Below are 27,544 nucleotides of genomic sequence, written 5' to 3'. Positions count from 1 at the left end.
TATATTCTCTTGGTAATGTACAAGCTATTTTCTTTTACTAATGTAATTAAATGACATACAGAGAAAATACCCCATATTTTTCACCAGATTCCTAGGATGGCCCTGAAGCCTTCAAAAGGTTACAACTGCGATGCTATTTTTTGACAGCACTCTAACAAGATGCAATTCTTGCATTGTACAGTTCACAGCCATCGGGAAGGGCAGGAGCCTCTACCCTCAACAAAAATGGCGGGAGCTGCTTCACACGTAGCCCCTCACGCAGAAAGGCTAGGAGGCCCCGGCTACTTTCTCTCCACCTTCCCACTCCTGACCCCGGAAGGACTCCGCCCCCGGGGGCAGGCTGCGGCTTAGCGCCGGGCTGCGGCGGGGAAGCAGGCGTGGACCGGCTGCACTGGGCCTGGAGCACCAGGTACGCGGATGGAGGGGGCGGGTGGAGGGCTGGCTGGGGTCTCAGCGGCCGCGGGTTAGTGGCAGAAGGGTGGGCGGGAGCTCTGGCCTTCGCCCTCTGGATTCCGTGCTTGGGTGGAGGAACAGAAAGCCAAAGGGAGGCCCGCCACGGAGCGCTGAATCAGGGTGGGCTGGCTGGCCACCGCTTGGAGCCCAAGCGAGGGTCTGGGTGGCCGGGCCGAGAGGGAACCCCTTTCCTGGTCTTGGTGAAGAAAAAGAAGCCCGAAGAGGATAACGCAGTGAGGGCGGAGGAGGCTTGCGGGAGGAGACGCTGGTGTGGTCCAAGTTTCTGCAAGAATGTCAGCGATTTGAGCGGGGAGTGGTTTTGAGCGGGGAGTGGTTTTTGGAGGAGGAAGATTATGCTTTCTTTGAAGGGGCTTACTGAGAATAATTTAGCATCAGGAGGTTTGTGGCCTAGGAGCCCTCCTGTAAATAAAGCTGCTCAACATTTATTTTATGGAGAGAAGACTAAAAGCTTTTGCTTGTGCACAGACCTTAATCATTATTGTTTTATCAGTATTCCAAGTAAGCATTTTTGCTGTGTTTCAGGTATCTTCTCAGAATTCTGTTGTATAGATTTACATTTCACGACAAAATATGGGGGATGTTTCAGACTTTCATTCTTGCTTGGATTATAAAGTCCAATTTAAGGGTGCTTAAGAAACAAACTCTATATATGCCACATTTTTACAAGTGTCTTGTGGTTAGAATTGGAGAGAAGCGAGTGATATTACAGAATATAATATGTTTGGTGATGATGAAATTGTCTCCATGTTTTTTTTTATTAATACGTTTGAAAGCAACTGAAATGACTGGTTTTAAAAAGCTGCTCAATTATTAATGATTAAGTTTGGAATCAGTGATTTTAAATGAAAGGGTATGAGGTGGTTAGAATGCAAAAGTGGACATTTATTTTAAGAAAACCACTGCAGCAAATTGAAGTGTTTGCTTTATTTTCTTTTTCTTCTGCTTCAAAATCTGGAACTGTATTATGGAGAAAATCACTTTGGGTGAATTACTTTCAGGATTTTTTAAAAATGCGATAGTATAGGTAGCTTTATTGGTCCAGAATCTATTTAGTTACTAAAAATGTTTTTCAAAATGAAGTTTTTTTTCCAGGGGGAATGGTAAATGTGCTTCCTTCTTGTTTTGTGAAACATTTGAAAAAAGTAATACATGTAGACACTTTAAAAAGCAAATATTACAGAAGCGTTTTTAATGAAAAATAGTGGTTTTCTGCCACCCTGCATTCCTAGTCTCATTCCTCAGACTTATTTTTCGCTTGTTTAACAGTTTCTTCATGGTTTCCTTGTATTTCTCATTAATATGTCTGTACCACAGTTTGTCAGTTGGAATTATTTTTTTTTCCATTTATTTTTATTAGTTGGAGGCTAATTACTTTACAGTATTGTAGTGGTTTTTGCCATACATTGACATGAATCAGCCATGGGTTTACATGTGTTCCCCGTCCCGATCCCCCCTCCCTGTCAGTTGGAATTAATGTACTGATTATACTAAGCCGAAAAATTGTAGTTAGAATATGAGTGTGGGGAAAATTAAGTTTCCACTCCTTGGATGTCATTGATAGGGAAATAGTAAACTGTTAGTAGCAGTAACCCCACCTTAATAAATATTACTGTGCTTGATATGAAAGGAAATTACTATTTAATCAGTGGTTTTGATAGTCTTCCAAAAAAAAAAATAGGGTTATTAAAAGAAAGGTTAGAAAAAGAGCAGAAATAAAGGACTTAAAGAAAGTATAGCAAATAAGCTATAGAGGGATTGTTGGTAATTTTAATTTTCTGTTTGGTAGTTTATACAACACCATCCAAGGAAAAGAAATATTAAATTTGGTAGGCATAAACATTCTAGTTAGTGGGAAGGCCTACTCTTGTATAATACATCAGAAACAGTTCTCAGACTTTTTCCCAGCCTGTATGAAATACTGTTAAGGACCCACTAATTTTGTGCTTACCCCAGAGCCTTTTATACTTAATTCAACTCCCTACAATGTCTTATTTCAGAAAGGCTATGTTTTGATAGCATATAAAAGATTGGGAGGTGATATATGTACCTATGACTGATTCATGTTGAGGTTTGACAAAAAACAGAATTTTGTAAAGCAGTTATCCTTCAATTAGAAAATAAATAAATTTTAAAAAGTTTTCTTTCACTAGATAGTGTATTTCCTTAATATAAATGAATAAATTTGTAGACTTATATATCAGTATTGTGTGAATTTGTTTAATGTGTGTCCAGCTGGGTGCATTTATAAAACTTGAGTTTCTGGCTCTATAAAGCATAGACCTAGACCCCAAACCATTGTGTTTTTATCCGCATTCTGCTACCTTTAAGCGTCTCTCTCAGTGATGACTGCCTTCTCTGTGAACAACTGACATTTCTTTCTTTGGTTTGAGTAGAAATAGGCATTAAAGCACTATTAGAATTTCATAGCAGGTATGTGTCATTTCTTTAAAGAGCTTAAAAATGGGACAGTAATACCAACTATAGTCCAATATAAAATAAATTTTTTTTTAATGGAACAGTAGGAAGATAAATGCTTGAACTCTGAAGTTCAGTGAGCCCTGAGGTTCATTTCTAGCCCCTAAAGTCAAGATTCCAATCAAATTTCTTTCAGTGCCCCCCCCTCAATCCCTGCTGTTATTGGAAGGAAATGTGGAAATAAAAGTATTTTAAATTACTATTTAAAAGCTGAAACATTTATTTCATCAGAAGAGAGAGAATATAGAACCTACAGTTTTTTAAGGAAAGTTGACTAGCTGAACTCAAAAGTTCAAATCTAACTCATTTTCTTTTTGGCTATTTTGGCTAATAAATAAACTTTTAGCTTAAATTTGGCTCAGAATATTATTTTCTTCAGGTTAGTGTAATGTCATGATTAATTAAGTGCGAAAAAATAAAGCTTTTTAAAAGAAGAGTTAAATTTTCAATTTGTATCTTTCATTTGGTAGAATAACTAGAAATCTTTGTGGCTAATATATTTTGTGTTTCATTGAATTAAGATAGAAGAGGAGTCATGTCAGAAGAAACAGTGAGTGAATCACAGTTTTCCTTGAAGACAGCAGCACTGAGAGTTTTTGATCTTCCTCTGTCTTGGTACTATTCTTTCTGCCAGGTAAAAAAAACTAAAAAAGAAATAACGACATTGACTAATACGTTTATTGCTCAGAGCATATTATGTTTGCAGTATTTAAATTTCCTTTGGCGTTTTAAATGATTCAAAGTGTTTGTTAAAGTAGTTTAAAACTTACTTGGTTTTTATTTGTTTCATGGGTTTTTTTGTTGTTGTTATCAAAAATCTTCCTACCTTAAGTGAATTTACACAATCTGTTATTACAATTATTTTTAGATAATTATGTTATTTAAATAGACTTGTTCTCACTATTACAATCCTTTCATGTTAATTTTGTTTTACTCTGGTAAAATATATATAGCATAAAATTTACCATTTTCACCATTTTTAAATGTGCAGTTCAGTAGCATTAGGTGCATTTATACTCTTATGCAACCAATCTTGAGAACTCTTTTCATCTTGTAAAACTGGAACTCTAGTGCCACTAAGCAGCAATTTTTATTTTTCCTCCCACCAGCTACTTGCAACCTTCATTGTATGTTCTGTCTCTATGAATGTGACTACTCTAGACACCTCATAGGGCTTCCATGGTGACTCAGTTGGTAAAGAATCTGCCTGCAATGCAGGAGACCGTCTGCATGCAGGAGACCTGGGTTCCATCCCTGGGTTGGGGAAGATCCCCTGGAGAAGGAAATGGAAATCCACTCCAGCACTCTTGCCTGGGAAACCCCTTGGACAGAGGAGCCTGGTGGGCTGCAGTCCGTGGGGTCACAAGAGTCAGACATGACTTAGCGACTAAACCACGGCAACCACCACCAGGTACTTCGTAAGTGGAGCTATGCAGTATTTGTCTTTTTGTGACTGGCTTGTTTTCAATTAGCGTAATGTTTTCAAGATTCGTCCATATTGTAGCGTGTGTCAGAATTTCCTCTTTTTCTCCCAAGTTGAAAATATTTGATTTTATGTATATACCAGATTTTGTTTAATCATTCATTGCTGGATACTTGGGTTGCTTCTGCCTTGTGATTTTTGTGACTACTATTTTTGTGAACATGACTGTACAAATAACTGCTTTCAGTTCTTTGAGACACATACCCAGAAGTGAGGTTCTGGATCATATGGTAATTCTATTTTTAGTTTTTTGAGGAATTGCTGTACTGTTAACCATAGTGGCTGCACCATTTTTTATTTCTATCAGCACTGCACAAGGATTCCAATTTCTTACTGTGGTTTTGATTTGCTTTTCCCTAATTAGTCATGTTGAGTATTTTTTCATGTGCTTATTCTCCTTTTGTGTATTTTATATAGTAACGGTCCTTTTTTTTTTTTTCCCCTTTGGGCCAGGCCACACAGCCTGCAGGATTCTAGTTCCCCGACCAAGGATTGAACCCAGGCCCTGACAGTGAAAGTGCTGAGTCCTAACTACTGGACTGCCAAGAAATTCTCAATCCTTTTATTTTTAATACCTGCTTCCAATGCAGTTTGCACTCCACTGTAGTAAATAAGTAAAGACTTCCCTGGTGGCTCAGAGGTAAAGAATCTGCCTGCAGTGCAGGAGCTACAGGAGAGAGAGGTTCAATCCCTGAGTCAGGAAGATTCCCCTGGAGAAGGGCATGGCAACCCACTCCAGTATTCTTGCCTTGAGAATCCCATGGGCAGAGAAGCCTGATGAGCCACAGTCCATGGGGTCACAAAGAGTTGGACACAACTGAAGCAACTTAGCACACACACGTGGTAAATAAAAAGATACATATGGAGTGCTTGCTTTGGCAGCACATATACTAAAATTGGAGAGATACAGAGAAGATTAGCTATGGCCCTTGTGCAAGGATGACACGCAAATTCGCGTTCCATATTTTTACGTTAGAAAGAAAAACACCAATACAGTATACTAACGCACGTATATGGAATTCAGAAAGATGGTAACGATGACCCTATATGCGAGACAGCAGAAGAGACACAGGTGTAAAGAACAGTCTTTCAGACTCTGTGGGAGAAGGCAAGGGTGGGATGATTTGAGAGAATAGCATTGAAACATGTATATTATCATATGTGAAACAGATCACCAGTCAGGGTTGGATGCATGAGGCGGGGTGCTCAGGGCTGGTGCCCTGGGATGAACCTGAGGGATCAGTGGGGAGGGGGGTGGGAGGGGGGTTCAGGATGGGGAGCACATGTACACCCATGGCTGATTCATGCCAATGTATGGCAAAAACCACTACAATATTGTAAAGTAATTAGCTTCCAATTAAAATAAATTTTAAAAAAAGATACATATGGAAAGTAGCATTTATTTCACTAAACTTACAATGAATTTCATCAAATCTAAGATGATCATTTTTCACATTTCAGCATTTCTAAAACTTGCTTACATCTTAAAATGAATAGTGTCTTAGAATTTTAAAATACAGTATGATTTTATTTCTCTCTCTTTTTTTTGGCCACATCATGTGGCATGTGGGATCGAATAGTTAGTTCTGTGACCAGGGATCACTTCCTGGTCCACTTCCCCAGCAGTGGAAGCTCAGAGTTTTTAACCACTGGACCGCTGGGGAAGTCCCTTAATATAATTTTATATAGGAGAGGATGTTACACAGATATAATGTATGAGAATAATACTGCTTAGTGTTCACTGTGTCTAAGATATTAGTTAGGTCTTTTTTACATATAATGTCTCTAATCCTTAAAAGATTCCTCGAATTTCTGTATCATCTTCAATTTATAGTTCTGGTGGCTTTTTAATAGCTTATTTAACTTGTCTAAAATTGTGTATATTATATGGGATTTGAGCTTGCTTTTCTTTGATCCAAAAACCTATTTTCTTTCTTTTTCTTTCTTTCTTTTCCTTTTTAGGATTACATGATTAAAAGAAAATTTGAAAAATACAGAAAAGAATTAAAGAGAAAATAAAATTGCCAACAACAGTTTACTGCTATACTTTACTTAGGTCTTTTATTTCTGCATACATCTCTCTGCTCCCCAGTCCCTCACTCCCCACCCCACTGCTTTGTCCCCTTCGAGATTACATTTGAGATTATAAAGTAGTATATTTTGAGCATTTTCCCTGTCATTAAAAATGCTTTATAAATATAGGCGTGCTATAGTTTATTGAATATTTCCCTATTTTTGAGTTTTTGGGTTGTTTCAACAGTTCATATATGTATATACATGTGTGTGTATGTTCATGTATATATTTGTCCAATTTCTATATTTTTATTTATTTTTTATTCCTAGAGCTGAAAATATTAAGTCTAAGTGTTTGGTATTTATTCTTTTATTGTTTGTGTTACTGCACCATTTGGATGACATTTAAAAAGACCAGCAACAGGACATAGCAACGCCCACTGTGTGTAAAACACTGTCTTAGAGGTTTTATTTGTATACATATGTAAATTCCTTAATCCTTACAGTGATCTTAAACTAATGTTATTCTTTAAAATGTATTATTTGAATAGTTGGAGGCTTCCCTGGTAGCTCAGTGGTAAAGAATCTGCCTGCTGATGCAGGAGATGGGGGTTTAACCCCAGAGGGGTCGGGAAGATTGCTTGGAGGAGGAAATGGCAACCACGCCAGTATTCTTGTCTGGGAAATCCCATGGACACAGGAGCCTGGTAGGCTATAGTCCATGTGGTTGCAAAAGAGTCATTGACTAAACAACATTTATGTGGTTCAAAAATCAAAACTACATATATGTACACACACAGGTACATACATGGAAGTGTTTTATTTTATCTCAGTCCCTATCCACATTAGATATCAGCAAATATAATTATGTGTTCTAATTTTCTCTTCTTTTTAACAGAAGATAGCATGCTACTTAATATTCTTGCTTTTTTTTGGTGCTTAAAAAATTTCTTGGAGATTTTTCCATATTAATATATGTAGATTTTTTTTTATATCTATAGCTGCATGATGTTTTTATATATGGATATTTGGGTTCTTTCTGATCTTGTTCATTACAAACAATTGTTGTTCAGTCACTAAGTTGTGTCTGACTCTTTGCAGCCCTATGGACTGCAGCATGCCAGGCTTCCCTGTCCTTCACCATCTCCTGGAGTTTTTTCAGACTCATGTGCATTGAGTTGGAGATGCCATCCAGCCATCTTATCTTCAGTTCAGTCACTCAGTCGTGTCCGACTCTTTGTGACCCCATGAACCACAGTACGCCAGGCCTCCTTGTCCGTCACCAACTCCTGGAGTTCACCCAAACCCATGTCCGTTGAGTCAGTGATGCCGTCCAACCATCTCATGCTCCATCATCCCCTTCTCCTCCTGCCCTCAATCTTTTCCAGCATCAGTGTCTTTTCAAATGAGTCAGCTCTTGGCATCAGGTGGCCAAAGTATTGGAGTTTCAGCTTCAACATCAGTCCTACCAATGAACACCAGGACTGATCTCCTTTAGGATGGACTGGTTGGATCTCCTTGCAGTCCAAGGGACTCTCAAGAGTCGTCTCCAATTCCACAGTTCAAACGCATCAGTTCTTCAGTGCTCAGCTTTCTTTATAGTCCAACTCTCACATCCATACATGACTACTGGAAAAACCATAGCCTTGACTAGATGGACCTTTGTTGGCAAAATAAAGTCAATGTTTTTTAATATGCTGTCTAGGTTGGTCATAGCTTTTCTTCCAAGGAGCAAGCGTCTTTTAATTTCATGGCTGCAGTCACCATCTGCAGTGATTTTGGAGCCCCCAAAATAGTGTCTCTGTTTCCGTTGTTTCCTCATCTATTTTCCTTGAAGCAGAGAGACCGGATGCTATGATCTTAGTTTTCTGAATGATGAGTTTTAAGGCAGCTTTTTCAATCTCCTCTTTCACTTTCATCAAGAGACTCTAGTTCTTCGCTTTCTGCAATAGGTGTGGTGTCTTTTGCATATCTGAGGTTGTTATTTCTCCTGGTAATCTTGATTCCAGCACAGTGCTATAGTGAATAATCTTGATATACATTAATTCACACAGTACAGATACAGGATTAATTTTTAGGCTTTGTGTTTTTGGGTTGAGTAAATGTACTTAAATTTTGATAAATATCACTTTTCAAAATTTGAAATTGAAAATTTTCAAATTTTCTCCCATAAGGACAGTTTTGTTTTGCACTCCCAAAAGCTTTGGGATTTTTGCCAGTTATTTTTGTATGTTTTATCCAAACTAATTCTACTATACAACCTGCGTTTCAATCATAGGAATAATTTTCTGAGGCTAGGACTATTGTCCACATTATTCCATGGAATATTTTTAAAAATAATACAAAGAATCATTGCAGATAAATTAAGGATACATCCTTTATTTTCAGTCATAGTATTGGGTATCCAAAACTCATTCCATGTTATGAAATGCACCAAGGTGGGTAAGCAGCCTACAGCCTATGGGCCAAATCAAGGCCACCACCTGTTTTTACAAGTAAAGTCTTATTGGAATACAGCCATGCTCATTTGTTAATATATTACTTGTAACTTGTTGTGCTGCAAGCACAGAGTTAAGTGGTTGCAGTACAGACCCGTATGTTCCCCAAGCCTAAGATAATTACTATCTGGCCTTTAACCAAAAGAGTATGTTGGCCCTGTACTAAGAGAGCAGACTATGGTTTGAAGAGCGTCAAAGGACCAAGTAAAGACCAAGGAAAAGCACAGAGTTCTTGTGTAGACAGCTCTGTAGCTTTAGAATTACATTGATGTTTTATGGAAAAAGACATGTATGAACGTTTTTGTTCATTAGTTCAGCCTCCCAAAATTAACAATCCATTTTGGATGCCATTCAGTTATATAGTTAATTGCATACTAAGCTATGTCGTCAGTGCAACTGAAGTAATTTTAACACATGGTACATAGCGTGCATGGATTTAAATACATCTTCTGTGATATGTTTTGATTCACATCCCACTGCTATGGAATTGTGTGATCTTTGGCAAGTTTCTTAACCTTTTTTAAAGCCAATTTGTATCATCTAGGAAGAGGAATGAAAAGCATGTTGTCTGGCATACAGAGAAGATGAGTGAACACCTCAATAAATGTTAGGACCTGTTTTGTTTTCTTGTGTATTTAAGGAATGATATATTTTCCAAGTATTTTTTTCTTTCATTGGATAAATACATACTCTAAATAAATTACTTGTCTTTTGCTTCTGTGGTCTTTTTAAGGATTTCTTTGGTCTATTACTATGTATCATACTAATACAAGCAGACTTTTTTCAGTTGGAAACCACAAAGTGAAGTGGTAAGTAGTTTAGTTGGTTCTCCAAATTCAGAGTATTAATCAGAAGAGTCTTACAATTAGCTCATCACTTAAAAATATTAATAAAAAATCTGTCTAAATGTAATGAATGTGGTATCTTGAATTGGCCCTAGAATAGAAAAAAGAACATTAGTGGAAAAACTGGTTAAATTAGAATAAATTCTGTGGCTTAGATATTACTGTCCTAACATTAATTTCTCAGTTTTGACAAGAGCACTACAGTTATGTAAGATGTTACTGTTAGAGAAAAACAGAAGAACTCTCTGCTGTCTTTGCAACTTCTCTGTAAATTCTAAAATTATTTCAAAATAAGGTGTTTGTTTAAAATTTTTTAATTAAAATAATAAGCACACATTTTTGGAATGCATGCTATGTGTCAGATATTACTTTCAGCAACTCTTTGAAGAAGATGGCATTATTCTCTCTTGTCCAAAGGTCACAGTTAGTATGTGACATGTGGTGTGTTCCAGTTATCAGAGAGGTTCATTCAAACTATGTTTATTGAATATCTTCTCTGTCTCAGTTGATATAAAGTAGTAAATTCTGCCCTTACTGAGCTTAGAACTTCATCAGGCTCTTAGAACTGCCCCTGTGCCCCCTACCCCATGACAGTAAAAAAGGTGTGTAAGGTACTGTGTTAGAGAAATAGACCATTTAGTTCTAGTTAGAAATGTATGCTGATACTAACACATATATATGGAATTTAGAAAGATGGTGACGATAACCCTGTATGCAAAAGAGAAAAAGAGACACAGAAGTACAGAACAGACTTTTGAACTCTGTGGGAGAAGGTGAGGGTGGGATGTTTCAAAAGAACAGCATGTATATTATCTATGGTGAAACAGATCACCAGCCCAGGTGGGATGCATGAGACAAGTGCTCGGGCCTGGTGCACTGGGAGGACCCAGAGGAGTCGGGTGGAGAGGGAGGTGGGAGGGGGGATCGGGATGGGGAATACGTGTAACTCTATGGCTGATTCATGTCAATGTATGACAAAACCCACTGAAATGTTGTGAAGTAATTAGCCTCCAACTAATAAAATAAAATTTAAAAAAAAAAAGAAGAAAGAAATGTATGCTGAGTCGCAGGAAATAGGTTATTGGAGCAGGAAGCTTGTGAGTGACTGCCTGTTCTCTGTCTCCTGAGAACATTAGTTGAGGGGGGAGGTTGACAGGAACATTTAACAATGGCATCAGGTTATGGAGTGGGGAGGAGTGTGGAATCTGAGCGCAAGGAACAGTGTCTTACTCCTTTCTTGTTATTCTCAGTGTTTGGCCTATAAGTTGGTGCTCAGTTCATGTTGAATGAATAGGACAGTGTTAGGTTTTCGTTTTCTCTGAAGTTAAGGAAATGGCCTATTTCACCTCAAAAAACCCCTCAAGTGTTTGGGATTGTGAGATGCTATATTTTCAGTTTTCTGGGTGATGATATAGGAAGTAGTTGACTTTGCTGTGGGGGAAAAAAGTAACAATAAATGGTAGGCAGGAGTAATAGTAGAAACTTTCAGACCTTGTGTCATCTAGATTAATTCTGATAAAAAACTTTTCATGGGAAATTTACCTTGTTTTCGGCGTGGAAAGGTTTCTTTTTTCATCAGATTAAGACTATAAGTTGTAATGGATCTTTTATGCAAAAATAGTAACATGTAAACAGAACTTGGATCTTAAAAGTGAAATTGATTTATATTTGAATTCATATTAATGAAGCGTATTATATTTCTGACAATAGTTTTGATATTGTATTTATGTCTCCTAATAGTTCTCTAATTTCAGTGCCCTAGGATATAGCAGAACATAACCACTTAGCCGTGGTTGGGCCTCTGTTAATAGATTTTTTTTTTTTCTTTTGACCACACCAGACAGCTTATGGGATCTCCTAGTTTATGGGATTGAACTGTGGCCACAGTGTGAAAGTGCAGAATCCTAACCACTAGGCCACCAGGGAACTGCCAGTAGATTATTTTCTTTAGTAGAGGTCCTAATTTTCTTATCTTAGTTTGCTTATGCCATAAATATTAAAATTTGATCTAAGAAGTATTTTTTTGGAGGGCGGGAAAACAAGATCATGGCAGTTTATAAAGTACAATGAGAAGTAAGGTGTTCTTAATGACAGTGCTATTTTTAGAATTTATTTTATTATTGGATGTTTAGCATCCAAATTCCAGGAACTGTTTTCTTTTTTCCCCCCAAATTTCATTTGGTTGCCATGAACATTGGAGCTATGGTTCCAGAGGGAAAAACAGAGATGGAAAGAATCAAAAATTTGGCAGTACCTGTAGTGAAGACATTACTGAAGAGAATAATTCTTACAGTTTGTAAAGGGAAAAAAGCCTGGGACAGCACTGGAATGTTCTGATTTTTTATGATAGTTTTGGAAGATTTAAGTGGATTTGGAAGAAAAGTAGAGTAAGAATAGTTTAAAATTTTTTGTTAGATCATAGTCCTTGAGGCCAAATTCTAATGACAAGTGGAAGTAAATCATTTCTGGTATACAAAAAAGGAGCTTTTTTTTTTTTTTAAACTTTATTTTATTTTTGGCTGTAGTGGGTCTTTGTTGCTGCAGGGGCTTTTCTCTAGTTGTGGGAGCGGGGGCTTCTCTTGTTGTGGAGCACAGGCTCTAGGGACACAGACTTAGCAGTCATGGCTCACAGCCCCTGGAGCACGCAGACTTCAGCACTCATGGCATGTGGGCTCAGTAGCTTTAACTCCTGGGCTCTAGAGCACGGGCTCGGTTGTTGTGGCGCATGGGCTTGGTTGCACCTCAGAATGTGAAACCTTCCTGGACCAGGGATTGAACCCGTGTCCTCTGCATTGGCAGGTGGGTTCTTACACACTGTGCCCCCGGGGAAATCCCAGTGTTCATGTCAATCTTTCCTTGCAAACACCAGTCTTCTTAGTTTGGGGGCCATTTGATTACCCTCCAACTTCAGCATTCTGATGGATTCAAAACAAAACTGAGAATTTGGCATTTGGCTTTTTTGTAGTTGGCAGATTGAACTCTTTGTGATACTCTGTCTAGCTCTCATTATGTCCCCAAAGCTATAGCTTTATTTTAAAGTTCTTTTGCATTTTAGGTGATTAATAGTGTGTGTCCTCCAAGAAAAAGATGATTACCGCTTGCTCTTATGTTAGTACTTAGTTCATACTTAACATTACTGTATTTATCCCATTATACTGTAGTTATTTGTAATACATTATTTGTATATCTGTCTTTACTCTTAGCACACTGCTTGAGGTAAGCAAGATCTGTATCCTCTGGTGCTACTTGATCAGTGGAAGACATTTGATACATATTTATTTGTTTTTTGTGTCAAAAGCAAGTTTATTGAAGAAAGAATAGAAAGAACACCTCAAAGGAGGGGTGGCCAAGCCAAGAGAAGCACTGGCTGATACATACATACTGAATAGAATTATACCAAGATTTTCATTTTCATAACACAATCCTGGTATGTTGTAAAATGCTGAGTAAATGTTTGTTGATTAATTCATGAATTAAAAAGGCTTATTCAGATGACTGGTGGCTCAGTGGTAAAGAGTCTGCCTGCCAATGCAGGAGATGTGGGCTCAGTTCCTGGGTCAGGAAGGTTCTCTTGAGTAGGAAATGGCAACTGACTTCAGTATTCTTGCCTGGGAAATCCCATAGACAGAGGAGCCTGGGGGGTTGCAGTCCATGGGGTCTCAGAGTCAGATACGACTGAGCATTTAGACAACAACAACAAATGATATTTATAAATTGAGTTAATTTATGTTTTCCCAGATTTCCAGATAGTCTGGAAAAAAACAGTTCATTTTAAGATGGCCAATGGAAATGTGCTGTGTGACTTGGAATGAAACGGGGGCTCTGTAACAACCTAGAGGGGTGGGGAAGGGCGGGAGGTGGGAGGGACGCTCAAGAGGGAGGGGACATGTGTATATACCTGTGGCTAATTCATGTTGATGTATGGTAGAAATCAAACCAATATTGTCAGGCAATTATCCTCCGGTTAAAAGTAAATAGAAAAACATTGGTTCATTTTAAAAGTCTGATTAAATCATTCCTGCAATTAAAAATCTTTCTGTTATTCAGATAGCAGATTGAGTTGCATGAATTAATCATTAGTTATTTAATTGATATTAATGGAATTGAATTATTTTGTGTTCCTGATGACTTTTTTATTTTTATCGTTTAGCTGAGAACTTTAGTGGCTGATGAATTACTACATTTGTTTAGTATGTTTTTGAAATTCATTTGGGCTAGCTGTCACTGAAAGAGTGAAATAATGTTATCTTGGCAGTATTTAGAACTATATTAGCTTCAGAGTAATTTTAGTCTTTTTGTAGGTTTTAAGCAAGCAAATAAAATACTTTTTTTTTCCACTCTGACTGCATCTTTTCTAGATCAAATTTTCGCCAGTAGCTAAAAAGTTATTCATGGTAACTGCAGTGAGTGCTGTATCTGTAATTTTTCTGGCCCATCACTTTAAAAGAAGACGTGGAAAGAAGAAAGGAAAAATGTTACCATGGGAACCAGAGCACCTCATACTTGAATACACTAAAAGAGCAGCATCAGACAAAGGTATGTAGAAATAGCTGAATTAAGTCTACAAAGGAAATTTTATATGTACGTCATTACTAGAGTGCAGTAATTTCAGTGTTTTAGTTTCCAAAATTTCCTTGCTTGATATATAACAGAGCATGGCCCCGCCCATCAGAACAATTTGCGCCTCAGTCAGTTTCAGTTTATCCAGTTTGCTCCTCAGTCAGTCTCTCTGATCAGGAAGCTTCTAAAAGCCTCTTATCCTTATCCATCAAAGGGCAGACAGAGTGAAAACCACAATCACAGAAAACTAACCAAACTGATCACATGGACCACAGCCTTCTCTAACCCTGAAACTATGAGCCATGCTGTGTAGGGCAACCCAAGGTAGACGAGTCATGGTAGAGAGTTCTGACAAAATGTGGTCCACTGGAGAAGGGAATGGCAAACCACTTCTGTATTCTTGCCTTGAGAATCCCACGAACAGTATGAAAAGGCAAAAGGATAGGACACTGAAAGATGAATTCCCAGGTCAATAGGTGCCTAATATGCTACTGGAGATCAGTGGAGAAATAACTCCAGAAAGAAGGAAGAGACGGAGCCAAAGCAAAAACAGTACCCAGTTGTGGATGTGACTGGTGATGGAAGTAAATCCGATGCTGTAAAAAGCAATATTGCGTAGGAACCTCGAATGTTAGGTCCATGAATCAAGGCAAATTGGAAGTGCACAAACAGGAGATGGCAAGACTGAACACTGACATTTTAGGAATCAGTGAACTAAAATGGACTGAAATGGGTGAATTTAACTCAGATGACCATTATGTCTACTACTGTGGACAAGAATCCCTTGGAAGAAATGGAGTAACCATCATAGTCAACAAGAGAGTCTGAAATGCAGTACTTGGATGCAATCTCAAAAACGACAATGATCTCTGTTCGTTTCCAAGGCAAACCATTCAGTATCACAGCAATCCAAGTCTGTGCCCGAGCCAGTAATGCTGAAGAAGCTGAAGTTGAACGGTTCTATGAAGACCTACAAGACTTGCTAGAACTAACACCCAAAAAAGATGTCCTTTTCATTATAGGGGCCTGGAATGCAAAAGTAGGAAGTCAAGAAATACCTGGAGTAACAGGCAAATTTGGCCTTGGAGTACAAAAGGAAGCAAAAGTTAACAAAGTTTTGCCAAGAGAACACACTGGTCATAGCAAACACCCTCTTCCAACAACACAAGAGAAGACTCTACACATGGACATCACCAGATGATTAAAACCGAAATCAGATTGATTATATTCTTTGCAGCCAAAGATGGAGAAGCTCTATACAGTCAGCGAAAACAAGACTGGGAGCAGACTGTGGCTCAGATCATGAACTCCTTATTGCCAAATTAAGACTTAAATTGAAGAAAGTAGGGAAAACCACTAGACATTCAAGGATGACCTAAATCAAATCCCTTATGATTCTACAATGGAAGTGACAAATAGATTCAAGGGATTAGATCTGACAGACAGAGTGCCTGAAGAAATATGGATGGAGGTTCATGACATTGTATAAGAGGCAGTGATCAAGACCATCCCCAAGAAAAAGAAGTGCAAAAAGGCAAAATGGCTGTCTGAGGCCTTACAAATAGCTGGAAAAGAAGAGAAACTAAAGGCAAAGGAGAAAAGGAAAGATACACCCATTTGAATGCAGAGTTCCAAAGAACAGCAAGGAGAGATAAGAAAGACTTCAGTGATCATGGCAAAGAAACAGAGGAAAACAAAAGAATGGGAAAAACTAGAGATCTCCTTAAGAGAATTAGAAATACCAAGGAAAATCATGCAAAGATTGGCACAATAAAGGACAGAAATGGTATGGACCTAACAGAAGCAAAAGATATTAGGAAGAGGGGCAAGAATACACAGAACTATACAAAAAAGACCTTCATGACTCAGATAACCACAATGGTGTGATCACTCACCTAGAGCCAGACATCTTGGAATGCAAAGTCAAGTGGGCCTTAGGAAACATCACTATGAAAAAACTTAGTGGAGGTGATGGAATTTCAGTTGAGCTATTTCAGATCCTAAAAGATGATGCTGCATAAGTGCTGCACTCAATATGCCAGCAAATTTGGAAAACTCAGCAGTGGTCACAGGACTGGAAACGTCAGTTTTCACTCCAATCCCAAAGAAAGGCAATGCCAAAGAATGGTCATACTACTGCACAGTTGTACTTATCTCACAGACTAACAAAGAAATGCTCAAAATTCTCCAAGCTAGGCTTCAACAGTACGTGAACCGTGAACTTCCAGATGTTCAAGCTGGATTAGAAAAGGCAGAGAAAGCAGAGATCAAATTGCCAACATCTGTTGGATCATCGAAAAAAAAAGAGAGTTCTGGAAAAACGTCTACTTTTGCTTTGTTGACTATGCCAAAGCCTTTGACTGTGTGGATCACAACAAACTGTGGAAAATTCTGAAAGAGATGGGAATACCAGCCCATCTGACCTGCCTCCTGAGAAATCTGTATGCAGGTCAGGAAGCAACAGTTCGAACTGGACATGGAACAACAGACTGGTTTCAAATCAGGAAAGGAGTAAGTCAAGGCTGTATATTGTCACCCTGCTTATTTAACTTATATGCAGAGTACATCATGCGAAATGCCAGGCTGGATGAAGCACAAACTGCAATCAAGATTGCTGTAAGAAGTATCAATAGCCTCAGTTATGCAGATTATACCACCCTTATGGCAGAATTGGAAGAACTAAAGAGCCTCTTGATGAAAATGAAAGAGGAGAGTGAAAAAGTTGGCTTAAAACTCAACATTCAGAACACTAAGATCATGGCATCTGGTCCCATCACTTCATGGGAAATAGATGGGGAAATAATGGAAAAAGTGACAGACTTTATCTTTTTGGGCTCCAGGATCACTGCAGATCGTGACTGCAGCCATGAAATTAAAAGAAACTTGCTCCTTGGATGAAAAGCTATGACCAACCTAGATAGCATATTAAAAAACAGAGACTTTACTTTGCCAACAAAGGTCCGTCTAGTCAAAGCTATGGTTTTTCCAGAGTCATGTATGGATGTGAGAGTTAGACTATAAAGAAAACTGAGCCCCGAAGAATTAATGCTCTTGAACTGCAAGGAGATCCTACCAGTCCATCCTAAAGGAAAGCAGTTCTGAATATTCATTGGAAGGACTGATGCTGAAGCTGAAACTCCAATACTTTGGCCACCTGATGTGAAGAACTGATTCATTGGAAAACACCTTGAATTCTGGGAAAGATTGAAGGCGGGAGGAGAAGGGGATGACAGAGGATGAGATGGTTGAATGGTGTCACTGGCTCGATGGACATGAGTTTGAGCATGCTCTGGGAGTTGGTGATGGATAGGGAATCCTGGCTTGCTGCAGTTCCTGGGGTCGAAAAGAGCTGCACATAACAGCTACTGAACTGACTGAACTGAATATATAGCTCACTGTTAATACAGATTCATTTTAGACAGCTTAGATAATACAGATAAGCAAGTAAGAAAAAATGAAGATCACTTGAAATTCTGCTACCCAGAAATAACTCCTGATAATATTTTGGCATATATGTAGTCATTTATACTTGCATTTAAATATATTGAGACATAAAATTTTTACTATATACAAATAAGTGATTTATATATTTTTAAGTAAAATTCATACCTCTTGTAGCCTTTTCATATTTAATATTATGGGGGCTTCCCCGGTAGTCCAGTGGTTAAGAATCTGCCTGCCAATGCAGAGGACGTAGGTTTGATCCCCGATCTGGAAAGATTCCACATATGTACAGCAACTAAGCTCAGTAACTTTTGACCCCCTGTGCTCTCCTTAAGAGAAGCCACCACAGTGAGAACCTGTGCACCGCAACTAGAGAAAGCTCGTGCGCAGCAAGGAAGACCCAAGCAGCCAAAAATCAATCAGTAAATCTTAAAAATATATATAATATTGTGTAAAAATGTCTTTAAATGTCAATAGATATATCTCTATGCTGTCATTTTTTAATATATGCTTAGTGTATAGATGTGCTTTACTTTTTTAACCAGTTCCCTATTGTATTCTTTAGGTTATTTTTCTTGCTTTGCATATACTTATCTGATTATATCCTAAGTTTATAAAGTTCTAGAAGTAGAATTGCTGGGCTTTAAAAAATCTGTGTGTTGTTTTTTTTTTTAAGATAGGGTACATATTATCCAGTTGTATCGATTGAAATAATTTCTTGAGCATGCTGGATTTATTCTTTAAATTTTAAATTATTTTTTATTTGTTAATTTAGCCTATGCGCTTGTGATTTGTTGGCATAGCAAGTAATGAATGACTATTTTGTGCCAAGTGTTGTGAACTTTACAACAATAATGATGCCTTTCAGGTTCAATCCCTATGTTGGGAAGAACCGCTGGAGAAGGGAATGGCAACCCACTCCAGTATTCTTGCCTCGAATATTCCATGGATGGAGGAGCCTGACAGGCCTCAGTTCATGAAGTTGCGAAGAGTAGGACATGACTGAGCGACAAACACAGACTTACTGAGGTTTTTATTAGATCTTAGGTGCAGTGTGGACATGCTGTATATTCACTGTGTTAAAATAACCTTTATAACAATCCTGTGAATCCTATAATCCTATTGAGATATGGAAAAGTTAAGTGACTTGCTCAAGTTCAGATAACTAGTAAGTGCCAGGATTTGATCTGAGAAGTTTAACTGCTGTATTAAGATAAACTAAAACACAGCATCTGCCTGAGATGAATGGGTAGATGGTTAGGGGAGACAGATGTATAAAAGACTAAGATAATGTGATATGGATAAAGTTTTGATGTAATTCAAGAAAGAATATAAGAAGTGCTTATATTTTGTTAAGTTTATAATTTGAAGATTCATAGTTGCCAATATTTTTATACTGATTGTACAGTAGACCCTTCAGATACCACCTTAATTAATTAGATGCATGTTTTAATCTTCATTTCAGAAGCAGTGTTAAAAATGTTATTTAGAAATGTAGATTTTAATAATGGTATGATACACTTAATAATTTACACAATTAGGGAAATTATATTTTAAAACGAGCCCTCTGAATGAATATATAAACTTTGAAATTTTGTCTGAAATTTATCATTGGGGTTATTGATACTTTTAATATGTTTGTTTGGTAGGTTCAAGTTGTTCCAGTAGCAGACAGAATTTGACATTATCTTTAAGTTCTGCCAAAGACAAAGGATCTCAGTCTTGTAACTATGCTAATGGAGGACTCTTCAGTAAATACTCAGGTTCTGCACAGAGTTTAGCCTCTGTAAGTAAACATTTTATTAATTTTTTCTTTTAATTTTATTTATGTATCTATCATTACATATTGGTTTAAATGTCATACAATTAGATAGCTTTTAGTATGGAGAGAACCTGAAGAAATCTGGTTGATCCTGTTTTCTTCAGACAAGTAAAATTACCTTTTTGTGAAATATTCAGCCAGCTTGGTTCCAGGTTTTTTTGAGTCAGGTAATGTGATCCTGTCCTGTGGGGTCCTGTGAGGATGGTGTTGGTATGGAAGTGTCGCTTCAAAGCTAGATATTCTACAAAAAGCTAGAAGATGCAGCCAAACGTGGTACCAGGTTACAGAAACCGCTTGACGAACCTGCTTGTGTAACAGCACTCGGCTTGCTGAAGCCGAGTGTGGAGTCTTTCACATCTTCCTTTACACCGTTAACATAGTGTTGATTGACAGGTGAAGAGTAAACTTAGTATTTATTTAAATATAATATAGCTTAAAAGTTATTTTACAAAACAGGTAGGATATGCACTTGCTACTGAATAATGCACATGAAAAATGTGCTCCTAATCTTCTCAATTCCCCTCCTTAGAGATGAACACTGACAGTTTCTTATGTGTATTTCAGGGAGAATAGGCCTCTAACATCATGTATATTCATTTAAAAAATAGCTTATAGAATACTATAATCTGTTCATACCTTGCTTCTGTATTTCATTGGAACGTATAGCTGCTCCTTTCTTAGATTCCTGAAAATACATCACATTTTAAAGGCTCTTCTGTTGTGCTGTGCTGTGTTGTAGTTAGTCTGGCTCTTTCGACCTCTTGGGCTGTAGCCCACCAGGTTCCTCTGTCTGTGGGAGGAACATTTAGATCAAAGACACGCCCTTTCAGTTCTCTGGGAAACTGTAGGATAATGAAGTATATGCCCATTCTATAATCTGAACCTCCTCTGTGTCAGAGAGGTACCTCTCTTTTAAATTTTCTCAACTGAAAATTGAAGCTGTTCTTGACTAGAGAAAAGGAGTTTTATGATAACAGTATAAATCATTAGTCTTTAGAATCACTTTGCTCTCCGTGCCTTAGCTGACCTACTTACTTACTCCGCTGGCAGGACTGTGAACCCAGATTTCTGCCTCTTAATGAGTGTCTGAGCGAGAGTCATGACAACAGGAGTAGAGAAGGAGGGGACAGGGTCCACAAGACTTGATAACTCGATATGAGAGGTGTGGGAAGAGGAATTAAAGATGACTTCTTGTTACCTAGTTTGAGAAGTTATAGAGATAAAAGTAATTTTACTGAACTTGGGAGGAGTTTTTGTTTTGGGAAGATGCAGAGCTCTTTTCTCGTATTATCAGTTTGAGATGCCAGCAGAAGAGCCATGTGGAGTCACCAAATAGGCAGGTGGAAATGTGAGCTTAGATTTCTCAAAAGAGGGCAGAACTGAAATTCAAGATTTGGGAGTCTTTGCAAAGAGGTGACAAATGATTGACTCAGCAGACCTTGCTAGAGAAGGAAAGATGATAGAGGCTTTTTGATTTTCATTATTACAGCAGAAAATCAGCATAATAAGTTCTGAAAGGAAAGTAAGTTAGTTACCTCAAAGCAAAGTAGGTGTGTGTAAAGTTTATAAGTAAATACTTAATGATAGTAAACTATAAAAATAGCTGCTTGATTTTGGATGGAAATAAATCCCCTGGTGGCTCAGTGGTAAAGACTCTGCCTACAGTGCAGGAGATGCAGAGATGTCGGTTTGATCCCTGAGTTGGGAAGATCCCCTGGAGAGGGAAATGGCAATCCACTCCAGTATCCTTGCCTGAAAAATACCATGGACAGAGGAGCCTGGCGGGCTACAGTCCTTGGAGTCAGAAAAGAGTTGGACGCGGCTGAGCTACTAAACAACAACTGGTTTATGTTCAAAATACTGTTCTACATTAATTTTGAGCAAACATGCGTTCAGAGTATTTAGGGTCTTATGAATTCTAAGTTTGATTGAGTATAATCAGGTTAATTTCTTCAGGTTGAAAACCCATGGGTGGTTTTACCAGGATTAGGATTTATGTAAATAATTTATAAATATAAAAGAAAACAAAATACTGTTACAAAAGAGGTTTTGAAGTAACTTCTGTCCATCTCAATTTTAGGTCCAGAGTGTCAATTCTTGTCATAGCTGTGCTTGTGGGAATTCTAATTCCTGGGACAAAGCAGATGAAGATGACATTAAACTTGTTAATATTCCTGTGACGACTCCTGAGAACTTATATTTGATGGGTAGGAATAACATAATAAAGGTTTAAGATACTGTACTTACATGTAATGTGAAAATGAAAAATGATGAATTTTTCTGAGGGAAGCAACTGTAATTCTAAAATGTTCTCATATCTGTTGACTCCAGTCTACATAACATAACATGTTATATTAGTTTTCTGAGGCTGCTATAGAAACTACCACAAACTTGGTGGCTTAAAACGATAGAAATATACTCTTTTGGAGTTCTGGATGCCTGAAGTCTGAAATCTTTATCACGGGACTGAAGTCAAGGTTCGTTTGGGCCATGTTCCCTCTGGAGTCTTGGAGGAGAATTCAATCGGTGCCTCTTGCAGCTTCTGGTGTCACTTTAGGCTTGTGGCCACATGACTCCAACCCTTGCCTTCCTCTTCATTGTGTGTTTCAGATCTCCCTCTGGCTCTCTGTTATAAGGATGGTTGTGATTGGATCTAGAGCCCATCAGATAATCTAGGGTAATCTCCCCATGTTAACATTCTTAATCATACCCACAAAGACTGTTTTTTCTTATATGGTAACATTTACAAGTTCCAGAGACTAGGAACCATCTTTGGGTGGTCATTTTTCAGTCTGTTACACTCTCCTAACCTCTTCTGTTGACTTCTACCTAATGAATATATCAAAATGCACTGAAAGTAGCCTTTTATCTCGCTATTATTTGTATTCTTCCTATATCTAGGAAGGATTTTACGTAGAAAGAGGCCTGTGTTTACAGCTAGAACATAAGGATGTCTAGAAAGTTTCACTGGAGCCCAGGAAGAGGACCAGAGTCCTTAATGCTGAATAAGACTCAAATACTTTTTCAAATCCTTGCCTGTGTTCCTCTGTACTCTATTTCAGGCTGTATTCCTTTTAAGGGAAATGCGTGCTAACTAAAAAATAAAACGAAAAGAGTCTTGTGGTCCCAGCCAGTGAGCAGTAAGGGGGTGAAGAGTTGGCAGAAGGACTGTGTGCCTTCCCCATACTCTAGAATCAACCGTTAAAGATGCTGTCATCTGCGTGGTGTTACACTGGGTACTCCTGCCCTTGGGGAAGGATGTAAGAGTAGTTCTTCTGCTACCTTTTCCGAAGTCTTCCAAGAATTAAACTCACTGTGCTTCTAGATTTAACTATACCTAGTAAACCTACTTTGGCCACTTCGTAGGAATATTGAGAGAGTTGAAGAGAAATAGAGCAAAGCTAGAGAAGCTGTAGGGAGTCTCAGTGTCATAGAATTAGGGTTGGTAGGAAATACTGTTTCAGTTCTCTTACAGAATTGCTGATATGTGACACTTGGGCCATGTTCTGTAGTGAGGTGAGACACAGTACTTCCTGAGAGGCACCTTTTCTCTTTGGGCAACTCTGGCGTTACATAATTCTTCCTTATATTTAACCAAAATAATCGGAGGGGCAGAGAGGGGATGGAGTGAGAAAAGGATGAAGGAATGAGAATTACATAGCAGTGATTCTTTGCTACAGAAAATGAAACAAAGGAAAAGCCTACATTTCATTTACAGAACATTTTATTTGTTTAGAGTAGTAGATTCTCTAGATAACCGAAGAAATGATTTTTGAGGACAGGTGTTCTGTTAACTGCTGGAGAAGGGAATGGCAGCCCACTCCAGTATTCTTGCCTGGAGAATCCTTATGGACAGAGGAACCTGGCAAGCTGCGGTCCATGGGGTTGAAAGAGTCAGACACGACTGAGTGATTAACACACATTCTGTTAACTACTGTATCTTAAAAACATCTTGGGAATGACTTGGCTAGATTTTTAAGCAGCTTTTAAAGATCTTTTATATGTCTAGAGAAATTGAGCTTTTGAAATATTTTGGGTTTGTTTGAAGTACATAATTATTTTGGTAATTTTTTTTTTTTAATTTGAAGAAAAAGAGGCACATAATCACTTATTTCTTCCGCAAAACCTTTTTAAGCGGGGATATGAAATTTCTACTTGGACTGTAACCTTTTATGGGTTCTTCTTGTTTATTTTTAACTCTGGTCCAGCACTTTATCCATCCAAGTCAGCAAGTTGGTGTCATAGTGGATTAAAACACATTTTGGTGGAGAAAAGATAGAAAAGACATTATTTTAGACTTCTGTGCTGTTATTTTTCTTCTTAGCTTTGCTTTCTTCTTCTGAAAGCCTCTTATAAACCTTATATTTTCTTTTCAGCTAGTTTTTCTATTTGCCTATCAGTTTTTAATTTAGAGGGACATTTTGAAAGATAGTTCTGTGACTATGCAAATTAGCTATTGTTGGGACTTTTGATGAATTCATGATATTGTTTTGGAAAAATTCCAATCACTGTATGCATTTGACTTACTAGTTTTTAAAAAGGAAAAACTCATCAGTCATTTCTCCCTTATTGTTGGTTGACTGGAACTGTAGACTTGGAATATATTAGGATATTAAGATTCTACTAAGAAGGACTTACTGGTGGTCTGGTGGTTAAGACTGTACACTTCCACTGCAATTAAGATCCCATAAGCCGCATGGCATGGCCAAAAAAAATATTAAAATTGTTCTGTTCTTAATTTTTAGGTATGGAATTGTTTGAAGAGGCATTGCGTCGATGGGAACAAGCTCTAACCTTTCGAAATAGACAGGCTGAAGATGAAGCCTGTGGTTCCATTAAATTGGGTGCAGGAGATGCCATTGCAGAAGAAAGTGTAGATGTAAGGGTAACTTATTTGGGAGTGATCTTCATAATATTGGAAAAATTTAACTATTTTTAATGTTGATTCAGTGTCCTTAATTTCTGTGGCATTTAACAGAACTTTTTATTTTTTTCTCCTTTGAGATTTGTGTAGGGATATTTCTCACTGGGCTCTTCCTCTTCACTTAGGAGTTAAATCTCAAATTTGCAATTCATCATTTCATGATTTTCCAAGAATATATAGAATTCAACAGATATGATTTCTGAAGGAATTTTTTAACTTCTGCTTTGTGCTTTGGGTTGAATTAAGTGCCATTATATTCATATAGTCATGTAGAGCTAGACTGTTATTTATTGATCATCATCTAGGCTAATGATTTTCAAAGTTGAGCATACATCACAAGCCTCTGAAAGGCTTATTAAAAAACAGACTTGGGGGCCCCACCTCCAGAGTTTCTAATTCACTTCTAATTTGTATTTCTAATAAGTTCCCAGGTAATACTGATGCTCCTGATTAGGGACCTTACTTTGAGAACCCCTGATCCAGTCCAACTCATTTATACAGAGTACGAAATGGAGATGACTCTATGTGAGGCACAGCCAGAACTCAGGCCCCCTGACTTCTATCGCAGTATTCTCACCACCCAACCAGTAGTTTTTTAAATAACATTCCTCACTTTTCTTTCATTTAAAAGTGGAAAATGTGTGGAATTTTAACATTAGCATCTAATACTTGCTGTGTGTATGTGTTCTCTCCTTGTAGGATATTATTAGTACTGAATTTATCCATAAACTTGAATCTCTGCTGCAAAGAGCCTATCGACTGCAAGAGGAGTTTGAAGCTACCCTGGGGGCATCTGATCCTAATTCCCTTGTTAATGATACTGGTAAGGTGGTTATTTTATGTGGTTTTTATGGAATGTGTCATTTTATTCTTTTATGTTCTTGAAATCATTTACTAAAGTGTATTAAGATGGTTACTACTTTTTAGAAAATAGCCAAGAGATAAACAGTTCTATCATATTTATTGGTTTTTCTCCTTTCAGTTTAACTTTGCAAGTCAACTTACTGATACAAATTCAAGTACTTACCATAGATAGGATTGTAACATTATTTTAAAATTACATTCCAAGTGAAAGAATCCCAGTTAAAGTGGAAAAGGTGGAAAAGTGTTGGAGGGTGGAAAAAAATAATAATATGAGAGAGAGACACACTACCTCAGAAATGGTCATGTAGCTCATGACTTACATTTAAAGTATTTTAAGTAATTCTATTTCTTGTCCCTGTTTCAGTTGCAGGCTACATTTTGATGTAAGTAGTTAATACATACATTATCATATACCATTACCTATGTTTCTTACTTTAAAAAGAAAAGAACTTTGAATAGACTTCTTAAGTGAAGTCTTCCAAGGAGAAATGATTAAAACTGCTTTTGGGAGTAGTTGTTAGGATTCTGGGCTTTCACTGTGATAGCCCAGGTTCAGTCCCGGTCAGAGAACTGAAGGCTGCCCAGCACAGCTAAAAAAGAAAAAAGAGAGAGACAGACAGACAGAGCGAGGAAAAAAAGATGCTTCCTTGACTTACTGTCTTAAAAAATTTTTCATTAGACCTGAGTGTTTTTTAATAGTTTTTCTGCTCTTGGCATAGGTATAAGATTTTGACATATAGAGATTATAGGCCAGAAAAAAAAATAGATAATATTCATGTCAACAAATAGAATTTGTCAAAGCTTTCTTTATATTTATAGGTAGATATATATTTATATAATTTTTTCTTTTGTAATTTATTAGGATGGTATCTGTGACAATAAGTTGGGAAAAGAACAAAGAGAAGGATTTTTTTAAAGAAGTCAGATGTAAAAGTGGGAATGGAACAACTAGAAAAGGTAGCAGAGTGGATAAGCAGCAAAGAAAGCCACAGAGAAGAAGTAGGAAAAAATTATAAATATGAGGAAGGGGGCCTGAGATCATTCATGCTTTATTTTAGGAAAGTTGTATTTGCCCTCACTGTTCTAATCTTCTGCTTGCAGTTTCTGTCTGACCTCTTGGTAAGGATCAGGCAGATGTTTGCTGTATACTTATTAGTCTGTTAGTATGCGTCTCAGATTTTGTTCTGTTTGGCATGCCCAGAGTTTCTTTTTTCTACTAATCATAGAGGTTGGTGGAATCCATCTCTCATTTCTTCAGGTTATCAGTTATAAAAGGTTTTTGGGGGTACTGCTCAGAGGGTCTGTGTTGGGTTTACATTGCATCTGGACAAGAAGACCTCTAGGCAGATGGCTTGGTTTCTGGGGCTTCAAGTTGTTTCTGAAGAATTGTTGTTAATTTGGAGCTCTAAATGGGTAGGATTTCTAGAGTGGGACCCATAATCAACCCATCCATTCGGTTAGCTTAGGTTTGTAATAAGTTCCTGACCCCACCCATGTCTTAACTTGAGCTGTCAATGACTATTTGGCTGGCTGGCTTTTCCTTTTCTCTGCAGCCTAACAGTGCCTTGGCCTATTATTGCCCTGGAGACTCCAGTTGACATGACGCTGTTATATTTTGTTCCTTCTTGGGAATTATTTGAATATCTTGTTATTGCAAGTTTCCATTTTGGAACTTCCAGATTGAAAGAGCTGAATCTATGGCCAGAACTCCAGTAAGGGAGTACTTCTGTTATATCTGTTATTTGCTATTAATCAGGATTGCTCAGAAGTCATTTAACTAGCCTCATCCCCTAAATCCAAATTCATTTTTCACACTTGATATATCTTGATGAGAGGCAACTTATTAATAGTCATAAATAAAGAGAGGTTAACAAATGCCTTCAGAAGCTCAGGGGTGAACTTAAACCAAGTATTGATCTGACTTCAGTGAGTACTTTGTCGTTTTGGAGTTTGCTTTGTCTTATTTGATAAAAAGTAATTTTTTTTTCTTGCTAAGAATTTGATAGGTTTTCAAGGTTGGAAGATTTTTTTTAGCAGCAGTCATCTAATTCATCTTTTCCCTGAACTTAATATCTAACAATTACCATTGTCTGCATGTCATGTTCTAGGCTCTTTGCTATGGCCCATAGTTCCTTTTCTGGG

General features: G+C 37.7%; 1 protein-coding gene and 1 non-coding gene across 4 annotated transcripts in view; both read left to right on the top strand.

Moving 5' to 3' along the window:
* Window positions 1-300: 300 nt before the first annotated feature.
* MIGA1 (mitoguardin 1) overlaps window positions 301-27,544 on the top strand; it is a 73,568-nt gene continuing 46,324 nt past the window's right edge. Inside the window, exons 1-7 of one of the 3 annotated variants that reach the window (XM_065910676.1) lie at window positions 301-409; window positions 3,471-3,583; window positions 14,147-14,324; window positions 19,442-19,578; window positions 21,695-21,821; window positions 24,360-24,493; window positions 25,238-25,361. In XM_065910676.1, coding sequence (XP_065766748.1) covers window positions 3,485-3,583; window positions 14,147-14,324; window positions 19,442-19,578; window positions 21,695-21,821; window positions 24,360-24,493; window positions 25,238-25,361 — 799 coding nt within the window. In that variant the 5' untranslated portion in view covers window positions 301-409; window positions 3,471-3,484. Of the gene's footprint in view, window positions 410-777; window positions 973-3,470; window positions 3,584-14,146; window positions 14,325-19,441; window positions 19,579-21,694; window positions 21,822-24,359; window positions 24,494-25,237; window positions 25,362-27,544 lie in introns of those variants that run through there. The other 2 variants (XM_065910684.1, XM_065910667.1) reach the window with 2 other exon arrangements.
* LOC136156748 (U6 spliceosomal RNA) lies at window positions 5,299-5,401 on the top strand. Its single transcript, XR_010661231.1, has one exon. It is a non-coding gene; the product is annotated as a U6 spliceosomal RNA (small nuclear RNA).

Source organism: Muntiacus reevesi, chromosome 1, assembly GCF_963930625.1.
Source record: "Muntiacus reevesi chromosome 1, mMunRee1.1, whole genome shotgun sequence".
Taxonomy (NCBI): domain Eukaryota; kingdom Metazoa; phylum Chordata; class Mammalia; order Artiodactyla; family Cervidae; genus Muntiacus; species Muntiacus reevesi.
The sequence above is the reverse complement of the archived record's forward strand: the minus strand, read 5'-3'. Positions and strand labels throughout refer to the sequence as shown.